The 15,707-nt window shown below is 41.5% G+C and overlaps 1 protein-coding gene across 1 annotated transcript in view; it reads left to right on the top strand.

The window, feature by feature from the left end:
• The window catches only part of LOC132816954 (E3 ubiquitin-protein ligase TRIM62-like), a 54,880-nt gene that overhangs the window by 25,979 nt on the left and 13,194 nt on the right, over positions 1-15,707 (top strand). Inside the window, exons 3-4 of the mRNA XM_060826979.1 lie at positions 1,794-2,027; positions 6,489-6,511. Coding sequence (XP_060682962.1) covers positions 1,794-2,027; positions 6,489-6,511 — 257 coding nt within the window. The remainder of the gene's footprint in view (positions 1-1,793; positions 2,028-6,488; positions 6,512-15,707) is intronic.

Here is a 15,707-nt window from a genome sequence, read left to right as displayed (position 1 = left end):
ACCGAAAGCAATCAGCTGGGTTGTGTCGGTCAATGGATTTGTCATACTGCAACAAATGGCATTCACAGTTCTTTGAGTCCTGCTGTAGTTGCTGCAAGTTACGTTTGGACAAAGGTTCAAAATACTTCAGTGCAGAGGAATGTCCTGATTCATGGGTCACAGAAAACTAGTATGCAAGTACAGTAGATGATAAAGAGCCTAAACGGAATTCGGGATTTATTTTTAAAGTAATGGAGTATAAAAGCAGGGAGGTATTGTTGTAATTGTACATGTGGTGAGAGCACATCTGGAGATATACAGCACATAAAAAGACTATTCAGTCCCTTGAGGTTACACTATGAGATTTTGATTAGAGAGTCAGGAAAATTGACTTAAACATGGGATTCTCTCAGTATAGGAGAAAGTGAGGACTGCAGATGCTGGAGATCAGAGCTGAAAATGTGTTGCTGGAAAAACGCAGCAGGTCAGGCAGCATCCAAGGAGCAGGAGAATCGACGTTTCGGGCATGAGCCCTTCTTCAGGAATATCCCTGAAGAAGGGCTCATGCCCAAAACGTCGACTCTCCTGCTCCTTGGATGCTGCCTGACCTGCAGCGCTTTTCCAGCAACATATTTTCAGCTCATTCTCTCAGTATAGTCAATGTGATCATGCCAGACTGTTGTTTAACTAACCTGTAAGACAGGTCTCCCAAGGTTTACTGATGTCCCCAGAAGTTTGTGTGAAAGAACTCTTCAGAAGCAATGGGTGTTCTTTTGTTCTGTGGCTGCTAAGTGTCACAAAGTAAGTCCACTTTTTTTTCTAAAAGCTGTTCCTTGGCTCAAGGAGACTCTGTCCTTGATTTTTTTTCAGAGGGGTAATAAACCAGGCCGGGCTCTGATCAGTCCAGTTTGGTACAGAAATGAATAGGATTTTGAGAGGCCTTTTGTTTATGTATAAACAGATGAGACTTCAGGCCAAAGTGACCATGCTTTAGAAGTGACCTGCATAAAGAAAGGGGAGTGGTCAGCTCTCTAGCTGGCTGAGCTGAGCAGTTTTAGTTCAGTCCTGAACTGGTGAGAAGTTCAAAGGGGAGCTGTGTGGAAACTCTGTCTCTCTCTCTTTGCCCGTCAGCTTCAACCTGTCAGCATATGTTCCACTTATACTCGTTTTTAAAGAGAGTTTGCTGATTGTGACTATTGTGTATATTCGGAACAGTATAATTAAGTCTAGTTGGATAGGTTGAGTTCTGTAGGGGTTCTTTATTCTGTTTTTTGTGTTTCATTCTGTAATTTGGGAATAAAATTTTGTCTGTTTTAAAATCTAGTAGTCAACCTAGCTAACTAACTTAATGTGGGTAATTTTCACTGGATACTTACCGAAACAAATTGCAAAGTTATGGTCTGAGCTGCCTGCCTTAAAAGTGTTTTGAGTTCTGGCTCAAACATAAGTCAATGTAAACTTCCATTTTCTCATTGCTCTTGATTGTTGTTTGATATAACTGCATCACTTTCTGGGCCATTTCCAAGGACAATGAAGAATCAGTCCATTTGCTATGGATTTATAGTAGCATGTACGCTAAAAGTGGCTAATGTTCCATCATTAATGAAGTACTATTGAACACTAGTGGAGCAGACTGTTTATTGCAGCAATCTAATAGTTTTGTGGTTACCATTATTGATAGCATGGTAATGTTGTATTAATTATTTTTCTCAATTCCCTGTTTCTTTATTTTGGTTTCCCAGAAGTATACATACTTAGATTTGAGTATTCCCCAGAAAGGAATCTAAAATGTCTTCATATATTAATTCCTATAGGCAGCATATTCTGGATACCTGGAAAAGGCTATGCAGCACTATAAAGGGATTAAAGCTCTTATTGAAGATGATGAGCGGCAGACCTTGCAGTTTATTGAAGCTGAACGACAGGCTGCCACTCTTTACATCGAAGCTCAATCGAAAGACTGGATCGAAGAACTTGATGACATAACAAGAACTATTGAGCAGATAAATACCATTTTAAATCAGAGTGATCCTTACAGATTTCTAAAGGTAACTTATTTTCAATAATTTTCATGGTAAGTTGTTCACTATTATTCTTATCACATTAACGTTGAAAATGGTTAGCGCTCTCTTTGAACAAATGTGATGAGGAGAAAGTATAAAAATGATATAAGAGCAATGGAGAATATTCAGAATATACTTACCAGAGTGATAGCAGAATTGCAAGGTTCTGCCATTAGGAAAGAATCCAACAGCCCGTGATCTCTTTTCTCTTGAAATGTGAAGGCTGAAGGGTGGCCTAATAGAAAATTTTAAAATTATGAATTGTTTTGATAGATTAAACAGTGAGAATTGCTTTTACTTGCTGGCAAAAGCAATTTAGACAGTCACCAAGAAATCAAATCACAATAACTTGATTAGATTACATTCCCTACAGTGTGGAAACAGGCCCTTCAGCTCAACTAGTCCACACCAACCCTCTGAAGAGTAACCCACCCAGACCCACTTCCCTCTAACTAATGCACCTAACACTATGGGCAATTTATCATGGCCAATTCACCTGACCTGCACATCTTTGGACTGTGGGAGGAAACCAGAGCACCGAGAAGAAACCCATGCAGAAACAGGGAGAATATGCGAACTCCACACAGACAGTCACCCGAGGCTGGAATCAAACCTGGGACCCTGGTGCTGTGAGGCAGCAGTGCTAACCACTGAGCCAAGATAAAGCTTACTGCACTTGCTATTCCCATGCAGTCTCCTATCCAAGTACTAACCAGGCCTGCGTCTATTTAGCTTCCGAGATCAGGCGTTTTCAGACTAGTATGGCCGCAGGAAATTATTCAGCATAATAAAAGGCTCACAAGGCTCTTCCCATGAACAGTATGGAACAAAGTCAGACACTGAGTCACAAAAAGTTACATTGGGCCAAATTACCAAAAGCTTGGTCAGGGGAATCTTTCAGATGTGAAAGGAGGGAAGAGTGATAGGGAGTCAGAGAGGTAAAAGAAGGAAATTCCAGAGCTGTAAGGGCCACCAACAATGGCAGAGAGATTTTGTGGAAATTGAGAGAACAGGAAATTTGTACGGCTGAAGGTGATTACAGATATTTTTAAATATTCTTTCATGGAATATTGGAGTCACTGGAAAAGCCAGAATCTGTTACCCGGCCGTAAGTGGGATGAGAAGGCAGTTTCTGAATTGCTTCAGGCCATCTGGTGAAGGTACACACGCTGTGGTGTTGAGGAGGGAGTTCCAAACGATAGTAAATCAGGATGGTGTGTGGTTTGGAGGGCAACTTCTAGGTGATGGTGTTCCAATGCATCTGCTGAATTGTCTTTCAAGGTATATATTCAGGGGTCGCAGGTTTAAAAGGTGCTGCTGAAGGAGCCTTGGTATGTTGTTCCAGTGCGTTTTGTTCATGGTACACTCTACTGCCACTGTTCATCAGTGTTGAAGGATGTGAACATTTTGATTGGCAAATAAGGTGTTTATCAAGTGAGATGCTTTGTCCTGAATTATGTCAAGCTTCTTGTGTATTGTTGGAGCCACCCTCAACCAGACAAGTAGAAAGCATACCCTCATTCTCCTGATTCGTGCCTTGCAGACAGTGAAACAATTTTTGGTGAGTGAGGAGGTGAGTTCCATGCCTCAACATTTTCAGGTTAAGTTTTTTCTTGTGGCCATAGTATTTACATAGCTGGTCCAGTTAAAGTTCCGGTCAATGATAACCCCTGGTAATGTCATTGAATGACCAAAGAGAGATGGTTAGATACATTTTTGTTTGTGATGGTTATTACCTGGCATTTGTGTAATACAAAAGGAAGGAACAAAATCACAAAAGTACTTTGAAGCAAGCGTGAGTTTTAAAAGCAAGGTGTTGCCTAACTTGGAGCCTATATAGTCAGTGAGCATAGGATTAGAGAGTGAACATGACTTAGTGCAGGTACATAATGCATATTCTCAAATTTACCAAGTGTGGAAGGTGGAATCTGGCAAGACAGGAATTTGAGGAATCTTAGATCCATAGAAAGTGGTGGAGAATGTGGAATTTGTTACCGTACAGAATAGATAAGGTGAATGATATTCATGATTTGGAGATGCCGGTGTTGGACTGGGGTGTACAAAGTTAAAAATCACGCAACACCAGGTTATAGTCCAACAGGTTTATTTGGAAGCACTAGGTTTTGGAGCGCTGCTCCTTCATCAGTTGGTTGTGGAGAATAAGATTGTAAAACACAGAATTTATAGCAAAAGTTTAGTGTGATGTAACTGAAATTACATATTGAAAAAGATTGTTTTTTAAGTCTCTCATCTTTTAGAATACGCATATTGGTTTCACTTCTTTCATACATAAATTCTGGAATTTTCTTAAAGTTGCATTCTCAAGTGAACATCTCAAGCGAGAAACTATAATGACCTCCTCAGGAGACAGTCACAAGCTGCAACCGATAGAGTACCCTTTGTTGTCCAATATTTTCCAGGAGCTGAAAACCGACGCCATGTTTTTCACAGCTTGCAACACATCATCAATGAAGATGACCACCTTGCCAAGACCTTCCCCACACCTCCATTTCCCACCTTTAAACAACCACTAAATCTCAAACAGATCATTGTTCGTAGCAAACTGCCCAGCTTTCAGGACAACACCATACAACTTTGTCACAGTAGACGCTGCAAGTTGTGTCAGAGTGTTGACACGGATGCCACAATTACACATAGGGACAACTTCCACCATGTATGGACAGGTTCTCATGTGACTTGGCCAACGTTGTCTACCTCATAGACTGCAGGCAAGGATGACCTGAGGCATGGTACATTGGTGAGACCAAGTAGAGGCTACAGCAATGGATGAATAGACACCGCACAACAATCACCAGGCAGGAATATTCCCTCTCTGCCGGAGAATACTTCAGCGGTATGGGACATTCGACTTTGGACCTTCGGGTGACCGTCCTCCAAGACGGACTTCGGGACAGGCAACAACACAAAGTGGCCGAGCAGCAGCTGATAGCCAAGTTTGGTAGCCATAGGGATGGCCTCAACCAGGACCTTGGGTTCATGTCACATTACAGGTGACCACACTGCTTCCCACACACACACACAAACACCCTCTCACAGACTTATATCCCTTTTCACTCACACTCACTCACATACACATATACACACTCTCTCACAGACACTCATACCCGACCCCGCGCACACAGACCCACATGCGTGCACATGCACACATAAATTTGTGGGGTGAACTTGTACTTGCAGAATTATATTTTATTTTCCTCAAAAACTGCATGAGTCCATGTAAGATACTGTAAATCCCTTTTTTAGATTAGAGTCAGTCTGAACATTGGGGCACAAACAGCCTCACACAGGGCACTTCACACCTTCAATGCATTATCTGAGATGGCATGGTGCCTATTGTTAAAGCTTACTTGAGAATGTAACTTTAAGAAAGTTTTGGAATTTACATATGAAAGAACTGAAATCAACATACCCATTCTAAAAGACGGATGACTTAACAATCCAGATCTTTTTCAATAACAAATTTCAGTTACATCACATTGTAACCTTTTGCGAAAAATCCTGTGTCCTATGATCTTAGGCTCCACAACCACCTGATGAAGGAACTGCACTCCAAAAGCTAGTGCTTCCGAATAAACATGTTGGACTATAATGTGGTGTTGTGTGATTTTTAACTGTGAATGATATTGGCAGATTAAAGGGGAAAACTAGAGAAGCACCTAATGGAGAAAGGAATAGAGTGTTAGGCTGATAAAGTTAAGAATAGAAAGTTACTCAAGTACAGCATGGGGCAAAATGTTCCAATTGAAGAAGCAGTGGACCTGGAGGTGGAAAGTCAAATTAACTCAGTGGGGTTTTGGTGTCACAGAACCTGGCACCTTCCCACCTCCAGGCCCATGTTGAGTTCTCCATGTGAAGGCTCACACTTGACCTTCACCTACATCCCCCACTGTCTTCAACTGAGGCCCATAAGAGCTGGATTGCCATTATCTTAGCATCAGGTGGGACAAATAAGGGGTGGAAAATCTGACTGGTAAAGGCCCTATAAGTTGGCAGGAGGTGAGTATTTATCTGCTGTAATTTATGCATGAGTGAGGGACAGGACTTGGGACATGGATTGGCTGTTAAGGGCCATATTCCATTCTTGCTCCTATCCTCTCCTGCCACCACTGCAGTCCTCATGCTCTGAATTGTCCATCCAGCAGCTGCCATGCCACTGATAAGTTCAAGAGCTCTCTGCTTGGCTAGCAGCTCTCGTTGATCAATGGGAGTTTTGTTCCTTGATTTCAGAGGAAAGTCTGTGATTGCCCCTTAAACTGTCTGATTGAAAGCAGATACAGTGGGATTTCCTCTGAAGCGGTGCCTCTCCAATTTTTGAACACATGAGACATCCAAAAAAAATTGAAGATTTTGCCTTTAGACTGCGAGAGTTGAATGACTTGCTTCTGTCCAACATAATTGAAACTTTTTACATTGTTTTTCATACAGGGAGCAAACTGCAATGAATATCGGTAAGTAAGAAGTTCAATAAATAATTTGCTTTCCCAGGAATAGTTGTGAGTTCCTCTATTAAAATCTAATTTTGAAAACATTTGTAAATTATTAAATATAGTTGTAAAGGGTTGAATACTTAGGAGGCTTTTTCCCCTGCTATTTGCATGAATGAAAATGAGATTCTTCTAGGCTAATTTCTGGTGTCTCTGTCGACCATTTCATAGATGTCTGTGGCCAAGGTTCAGTCCTACTCCTGCAACCAAGGGAAGCCTGTATGTTAGTTGTTGTTGGATTGTACAGATTCCAGACCAGTCAGTGACATGTGATGTTCTGACACAGAGATACCCACCTCACTGGCAGTCATTCCCTCAGTATAGCGGAGTCAGTGCATTCGGTCAACAATGTGTGGGTAATGTCTGGTTACATCTGTAAGCACCCTAGACCTTAAATTACATGTAAAAGTCTGTAATATTGTAGTTTTGTAAGTATTTAGTGTTGTTAATAAACATTAGATAGCTGACTAAAAAAAATGGAGGGGGTGATGGACTCTCAAGGGAATGTCGCACGAGCAGCCAGGTTTCTGGTATCAAGACTGCAATGAGGAGTGTGTCGGGTTCCAAGAGATCAACTATGTTCGGGGACTTTCTAGTCCGAGGCACAGACAGATGTTTCTGTGGCCAGCAACAAAAAATCAGAATGGTGTGTTGCCTCCCTGGTGCCAGGATCAAGGATGGCTCAGTGAGGGTGCACAATGTTCTCAAGGGGGAGAGGGACAGGCAGGAAGTCATTGAATACATTGGAACCAATGACAAAGAAAGGGAAAAGGTAGAGATTCTGAAGGGAGATTACGGAGAGTTAGGCAGGAATTTAAAAGGGAGGTCCTCGAGAGTAGTAATATCTGGATTACTCCCAATGCTTCAAGCTAGTGAGGATAGGAATAGGAGGATAGAGCAGATGAATGCATGGCTGAGGAGCAGGTGTATGGTAGAGGGAGTCACATTTTTGGGTCATTGGAATCTCTTCTGGGGTAGACTTGTACAAGAAGGATGGATTGCACCTGCATTGCAAGGAGACAAATACACTGGCAGGGAAATTTGCTAGAACTGCTTGGGAGTATTTAAACTATTAAGGTGGGGGGTAGGACCTGGGGAGATAGTGAGGAACGAGATCAATTTGAGACTGGTACAGTTGAGAAAAGAAGTGAGTCAAACAGTCAGGGCAGGCAGGGACAAAGCAGAGAACAAGGTAGACTGGTAAATTTAAATGCATTTATTTCAAAGCAAGGGGCCTAACAGGAAAGGCAGATGAACTGGTTAGGAACATGGGACTGTGATATCATAGCACTTACCAAAATGTGGCTCAGGGATAGATGGGACTGGCAGCTTAATGGTCCAAGATAGAAATGCTACAGGAAGGATAGAAAGGGAGGCAAGAGAGTAGGGAGTGTGGTGTCTTTGATAAGGGATAGCATTACAGCTGTGCTGTGGGAGGATATTCCCGGAAATACATCCAGGGAAGTTATTTGGGTTGAAATGAGAAATAAGAAAGGGATGATCACCTTATTGGGATTGTATTACAGACCCCCTAATAGTCAGAGGGAAATTGAGAAACAGATTTGTAAGGAGATCTCAGCTATCTGTGAGAGTAATAGGGTGGTTATGGTAGGAGATTTTAACTTTCCAAACACAGACTGGGACTGCCATAGTGTTAAGGATTTAGATGACGATAAATTTGTTAAGTGCATACAAGACAATTTTCTGATTCAGTATGTGGGTGTACCTACTAGAGAAGGTGCAAAACTTGACTTACTCTTGGGAAATAAGGCAGGGCAGGTGACTGAGGTGTCAGTGGGGGAGCCCTTTGGGGCCAGAGACCATAATTCTATTAGATTTAAAATAGTGATGGAAAAGGATAGACCAGATCTAAAAATTGAAGTTTAAATTGTAGGAAGGCTAATTTTGAAGGTATTAGGCAAGAACTTTCAAAAGCTGATTGGGGCAGATGTTTGCAGGTAAAGAGACAGCTGGAAAATGGGAAGCCTTCAGAAATGAGATAAAGAGAGTCCAGAGACTGTATATTCCTGTTAGGGTGAAAGGAAAGGCTGGTAGGTGTAGGGAATGCTGGATGACTAAAGAAATTGAGGGCTAGGTTAAGAAAAAGAAGGAAGCATATGTCAAGTAGAGACAGGATAGATCAAATGAATCCTCAGAAGAGTATAAAGGCAGTAGGAGTATACTAATGAGGAAAATCAGGAAGGCAAAAAGGGGACATGACATTGCTTTGGCAAATAGAGCTAAAGAGAATCCAAAGGGTTTTTATAACTACATTAAGGACAAAACAGAAACTAGGAAGAGAATAGGGCCCCTCAAAGATCAGCAAGGTGGCCTTTGTGTGGAACCACAGGAGATGGGGGAGATATTAAATGAGTATTATGCATTAGTATTTACTGAGGAAAAGGACATGGAAGCTATAGAATGTAGGGAAATAGATGGTGATATCTTGAAAAATGTTCATATTACAGAGGAGGAAGTGCTAGTTGTCTTGATATGATAAATCCCCAGGTGTACCTTAGAACTCTGTGGGAGGCTGGGGAAGTGATTGCTGGCCCCCTTGCTGAGATATTTGTATCATCAATAGTCACAGGTGAGGTGCCGGAAGACTGGAGGTTGGCTAACGTGGTGCCACTGTTAAGAAAGGTGGTTAGGACAAGCCAGGGAACCACACTGAGCCTGACGTCAGTGGTGGACAAGTTGTTGGAGGGAATCCTGAGGGACAGGATGTAGATGTATTTGGAAAGGCAAGAACTGATTAGGGATAGTCAACATGGCTTTATGAGTGGAATATCATGTCTTACAAACTTGATTGAGTTTTTTGAAGAAGTAACAAAGAGGATTGATGAGGGCAGAGTGATAGTCATGATCTATATGGACTTCAGTAAGGCATTCGACGAGATTCCCCAGGGAAGACTGGTTAGCAAGGATAGATCTCATGGAATACAGGGAGGACTAACCATTTGGATACAGAACTAACTCAAAGGTAGAAGACAGAGGCTGGTGGTGGAGGGTTGTTTTTCAGACTAGAGGCCTGTGACCAGTGGAGTACCACAAAGATTTGTGATGGATCCACTACTTTTCGTCATTTATATAAATGATTTGGATGTGAGCAAAAAAGGTATAGTTAGTAAGTTTGCAGATGATATCAGAATTGGAGGTGTAGTGGACAGCGAAGAGGGTTACCTCAGATTAAAACGGGATCTTGATCAGATGATCTAATGGACTGAGAAATGGCAGATGGAGTTTAATTTAGATAAATGTAAAGTGCTGCATTTTGGGAATGTAAATTTTAGCAGGACTTATACACTTAATAGTAAGGTCCTGGGGAGTGTTGCTGAACAAAGAGACCTTGGAGTGCAGGTTCATAGCTCCATGAAAGTGGAGTCGCAGTTAGGTAGGATAGTGAAGAAGGCATTTGGTATGCTTACCTTTATTGGTCAGACTATTGAGTACAGGAGTTGGGAGGTCATGTTGTGGCTGTACAGGACATTGATTAGGCCATTTTTGGAATATTGCATGCAATTCTGGTCTCCTTGCTATTGGAAAGATGTTGTGAAACTTGAAAGGGTTCAGAAAAGACTTATGAGGATGTTGCCAGGGTTGGAGAATTTGAGCTACAGGGAGAGGTTGAATAGACTAGGACATTTTTCCCTGGAGCATCGGAGACTGAGGGGTGACCTTATAGAGGTCTATAAAATCATGAGGGGCAGGGATAGGATAAATAGACAAAGTTTTTTTTTCCCTGGGGTCAAGAAGTCCAGAACTAGAGGACATTGGTTTAGGATGAGAGGGGGGAAAATATACAAAGAGACCTAAGGGGCAACATTTTCACGCAGAAGGTGGTATGTGTATGGAATGACCTGCCAGAGGAAGTGGTGGAGACTAGTCTAATTGCAACATTTAAAAGGACGGGTAGATGAATAGAAAGGGTTTGGAGGAATATGTGTACATCCCCCTTTACAGTTTGGTAGAACAATGTATCAACGAAGAAATAAAAGGAGTTTGCCAAAAAAGTTTGCAATTATTATTGGGGATTTGAATCTACATGTAGACTGGAAAAGACAGATGGGGAACAGTAGCAAAGAGGAGGAATTAATTTGAATGTTTTCAGGACAATTTCTTAGACCAGCATGTTGTAGGAACAACCAGAGAGCAGGTTGTACGAGAACTGGTTTTAAATTACGAGTAATCCAAGATAGAGGATGGGAAAAATTTCTGGCTGTAACAGTTGCTCCTTTTTTGAGGTATTTTAGGTGCTGGAGGTGATTTCCTTGAATTTATGGAGCAGCAAATACTGTTTTATATGTTGTTGCATTGTTTTGGAACTTTGGGAAAAAAAAGTCAAAACAACAGCAGTTTTAAATGAGAGAAGAACAGACAAAGGACGCACATGGTGAGGACAGTGCAGGAGAGAGAGAGAGAGAGAGAGAGAGAGAGAGAGAGAGAGAGAAAGAAACTGATACCACAGTGTACCTGCACAGTTAATGCCTTTGCTGTTTGAATTCATGTATCGCTGGACATCGGAGTACATCTGGGAAAATTAACAAACAGTGAAATTCACAACTGATCTTGGAGGAACTGTTTGGGCAAAGTTCACAACAGAATCAGATAAGTGAATTGTTTTAAGTGTGGCCTACAGAAAATCTGTAGTAGTGAGTATAGTGGGTTCTTTCTTGATTATATGTTTTTGGAGATATGTCTCTTGAAAAAATTTAAAATATAATCCATAACTATTAACTTAACCTGGGGCAGTGTTTTGTAGAAGAATAAGACAATGTTATTTTCTGGGTCTGTAGATTGTGAAGGAGCAAAAATGGCCTTTAGTAGAGTGATATGTGCTTCTTGTTAGATGTGGGAGTTTAAAGAGGGTTTAAGGGTTACTGCAGATTATATCTGCAATAAATGCTGTTGGTTGTGAATCTTATCAGATCGAATGGGTCAGTTGGAGAGACAATTAGTAACAATGAAGTATTTGCAACAACAACAGTATGTGATGGATGACAGTTATAGGAAGGGGGGAAAGTCTCAGATACAGTCACAGAGATGGGTTAACTCCAGGAAAAGTAAGAGAGGTTGACAGCTAGTGTAGGAGTCTTCTGTGGCTATACCCATTTCAAACAAGTATGCTGTTTTGGAAAATATAGGCGGTGATGGATTCTCAGAGGAATGTAGCACGAACAGCCACGTTTCTGGTATTAAGACTGGCTCTAATGCAACAAGGGGTGCATCAGGTTCCAAGAGATCAATTATGTTAGGGGATTCTCTAGTCGAAGGTACAGACAGGTGTTTCTGTGGCCAGCAGTGAAAAATCAGAATGGTATGTTGCTTCCCTGGTGCCAGGATCAAGGATGTCTCAGACAGGGTGCAGAATGTTCTCAAGGGGGAGAGGGCCAGCAAGAGGTCATTGTCCACATTGGAACCAATGACACAGGAAGGGAAAAGGTTGAGATTCTGAAGGGAATTTACAGAGAGTTAGGAAGGAATTTAAAAAGGAGGTCCTCCGGTGCTACAAGCAAGTGAGGCTAGGAATAGGAGATTACAGCAGATGAATCATGACTTAGGAGCTGGTGTTTGGGAGAAGGATTGAAACCAACATATGACTGTCTCACTAGCTCCTTCTTTTAAGACCTGAGTACAAAGTCCATCAGGTTCCAGGGACTTGTCAAGTTGCAATTCTAACAACTTACTCAGTACTACTTCCCTGGCAGTTGTAAATTTCTTGAGTTCCACCCTCCCGTACCATTCCTCATAAGCAACTATTTCCCAGAATTCTACCTATTTCCTCTCTAGTGAAGACCAACATAAAATATCTTTTCAGTTCATCATCATCTGCCACTATCCTTATATTCTCCATTATCAATTCTCCAGGCTAATTGTACACAGGACTAATACCTACTTTGTTAACTAGTTGTTTTTTTAAATATCTGAATATCCATCAGATTTTATTCTTTTGGCTAATTTTCTCCAATACTCTATTTTTTCTTCTTAATTAATCTTTTAGTAATCCTTTGGACTCTCCTTAATTCTACTTGCCAAAGCTATCTCATGTTTCCTTCTTGCCCTCCTGATTTCCCTCTTAAGTATACTCCTACTGCCTTTATACTCTTGTAAGGATTCACTCGATCTAACCTGTCTATACCTGACATATGCTTCCTTCTTTTTCTTAATCAAACCCACAATTTCTTTAGTCATCCAGCATTCCCTATAGCTACATTCCCTTTCCTTTCACCCTAACAGGAATATACTTTCTCAGGTTCTCATTATCTCATTTCTGAAGGCTTCCCATTTTCCAGCCATCCCTTTACCTGCAAAAATGTACCCCCCCAATCAGCTTTTGAAAGTTCTTGCTTAATACCGTCAAAATTGGCCTTTCTCCAATTTAGAACTTCAACTTTTAGATCTGGTCTATCCTTTTCCATCACTATTTTAAATCTAATAGAATTATGGTCGCTGGCCTCAGTCAGTCGCCTGAGTCAGGAATTGAACCCGGGTCTACAGGCGCTGAGAGGCAGCAGTGCTAACCACTGTGCCACCGTGCCGCCCTTATCAATTCACAGACCAATTTATTGTGGAAAATAAGAGCTCATGGTGTACAGGGTAACATACTGGCATGGAGAGAAGGTTGGCTGGCTAAAAGAAAACAGACAGTAGGAATATGTGAATCTTTTTCAGGCTGGCAGAATACCATGAGTGGATATGCTACAGGGATCGGTGCTGGGGCTTCAACTCTTTACAATTTATGTAAATGATTTGGATCAACAGTATTGTAGTTAAATTTGCTGATCACAAAAGATCGTGAGCTTTGAAGGGAACATAGGAGCATTCAAAGGGCTATAGATAGATTAAGTGAATGGGGAACGATCTGGCAAGTGGAATATAATATGGGAAAATGTGAAATTGTCCTATTTGGCAAAAAGAATGAAAACCCAGGCTTCAAGGTGACACAGGCCACTAAATTTTCCTAAGCAATGAATGGGACTTATTTTGGAACAAACCAGTAGAATGTTGGAACAGTCCAAATCTGATACATTAAAATCATATCATTCTTATCTGGTGCTGGTGTCCTGTTAAGTCCAAGTGCCAACATCATGTGGGCAGGTAAATAGATAGAATAGAATAGAATAGAATAAAATCCCTACAGTGAGGAAACAGGCCATTTGGCCCAACGCATCCACAATGTCACATCAAGATGGAGAGAGGTTGCAGAGCCCTGAAATGCAGAGAGATCTGGGTATCCTAAAGCATGAATCATAGAAGATTAGTATAATGTACAGCAAGTAATCAGGAAAGCTAATAGAATATTATGGTTTATTATGAGGGGAAGTTTATGCAAAGGTAAGGAAGTTATGCTTCAGTTATACAGATATTTTTGAAATTGCATCTGGTGTTTTGTGTACAGTACAGTCATCATACCCATGGAATTATGTTAATGCGTTGGAAGTAGTTCTGAGAAGGTTTATTAAACTAATACCTGAAAATACCAGATTGCCTTATGAGAAAAGATGAGATAGGCTTGGCCTGTATTCTCTGCAGAAATTACAGGAGGAACTCAGCTAGTGTGGCAGCATCTGTGGAGAGAAAGCACAGACAATGTTCCAGTCCCAGTGAGTCTTCCTCTGAAGAGTGAGACTGCAGAAATAATAATGGAAAGTAGGAAATGGCAGATGAACTGACCAGTTATTTTGCATCAATTTTCAAGATACAGTTTAATGTAACATTCCAGAGGTAGCAATAAATCATCAAATGGAGGATATCAGGAAAATTACGATTATGGAAAAAGTAGTGCTGAGTACGAAGGTAGAGCTACAGGCTGGCAAGAATCTGGGTCCTGATGTATTTCATCTGAGGGTCTTAAAATAATTGGCTGATGAATTGGTTGATGCATTAGGTGTACCCTAGAACTCTGTGGGAAGTTAGAGAAGTAGTGATTACTGGGCTCTTACTGAGATATTTGCATCATTGATAGTCACAGGTGAGGTGCCGGAGGACTGGAGGTTGGTTAACGTGGTACCATTGTTTAAGAAGGGTGGTAAGGACAAGCCAGGGAACTATTGACCAGTGAGCCTGATGTCGGTGGTGGGCAAGTTGTTGGAGGGAATCCAGAAGGACAGGATGTACATGTATTTGGAATGGCAAGGACTGATTCGGGATAGTCAACATGGCTTTGTGCATGGGAAATCATTCTCACAAACTTGATTGAGTTTTTTGAAGAAGTAATAAAGAAGATTGGTGCGGACAGAGTGGTAGAAATGCTTTATATAGACTGCAGTAAGGTATTCAACAAGGTTCCCATGGGAGACTGATTAGCATGGTTAGATCACATGGAATACAGGGAGAACTAGCCATTTGGATACAGAACTGGCTCAAAGGTAGAAGACAGAAGGCGGTGGTAGAGGATTGTTTTTCAGACTGGAGGCCTGTGACCAGTGGAGTGCCATAAGGATCGATACTGGGTCCTCTACATTTTGTCATTTTCATAAATGATTTGGATGGGAGCATAAGACGTACAGTTAGTAAGTTTGCAGATGACACCAAAATTGGAGGTGTAGTGGACAGTGAAGAGGGTTACCTCAGATTACAACAGGATCTGGACCAGATGGGCCAATGGACTGAGAAGTGGCAGATGGAGTGTAATTCAGATAAATGCAAGGAGCTGCATTTTGGGAAAGCAAACTTTAGCAGGACTTATACACTTAATGGTAAGGTCCTAGGGAGTGTTGCTGAACAAAGAGACCTTGGAGTGCAGGCTCATAGCTCATTGAAAGTGGAATCGCAGGTAAATAGGATAGTGAAGGAGGCATTTGGTATGCTTTCTTTTATTGGTCAGAGTATTGAGTACAGGAGTTGGGAGGTCATGTTACAGCTCTACAGGGCATTGGTTAGACCACTGTTGGAACATTGCATGCAATTCTGGTCTCCTTCCTATCGGAAATATGTTGTGAAGTTTGAAAGGGTTCAGAAAAGATTTACAAGGATGATGTTGCCAGGGTTGGAGTATTTGATCTACAGAGCGAGGCTGAACAGGCTGGGGCTGTTTTCCTGGAGCATCGGAGGCTGAGGGGTGACCGTATAGAGGTTTACAAAATTATGAGGGGCATGGATAGGATAAACAGGCAAAGTCCTTTCCCTGGGGTCGGGGAGTCCAGACCTAGAAGGTACA

Source organism: Hemiscyllium ocellatum, chromosome 6, assembly GCF_020745735.1.
Source record: "Hemiscyllium ocellatum isolate sHemOce1 chromosome 6, sHemOce1.pat.X.cur, whole genome shotgun sequence".
NCBI classification, from domain to species: Eukaryota; Metazoa; Chordata; class Chondrichthyes; order Orectolobiformes; family Hemiscylliidae; genus Hemiscyllium; species Hemiscyllium ocellatum.
This window is presented reverse-complemented; position numbering and strand designations above follow the sequence as displayed.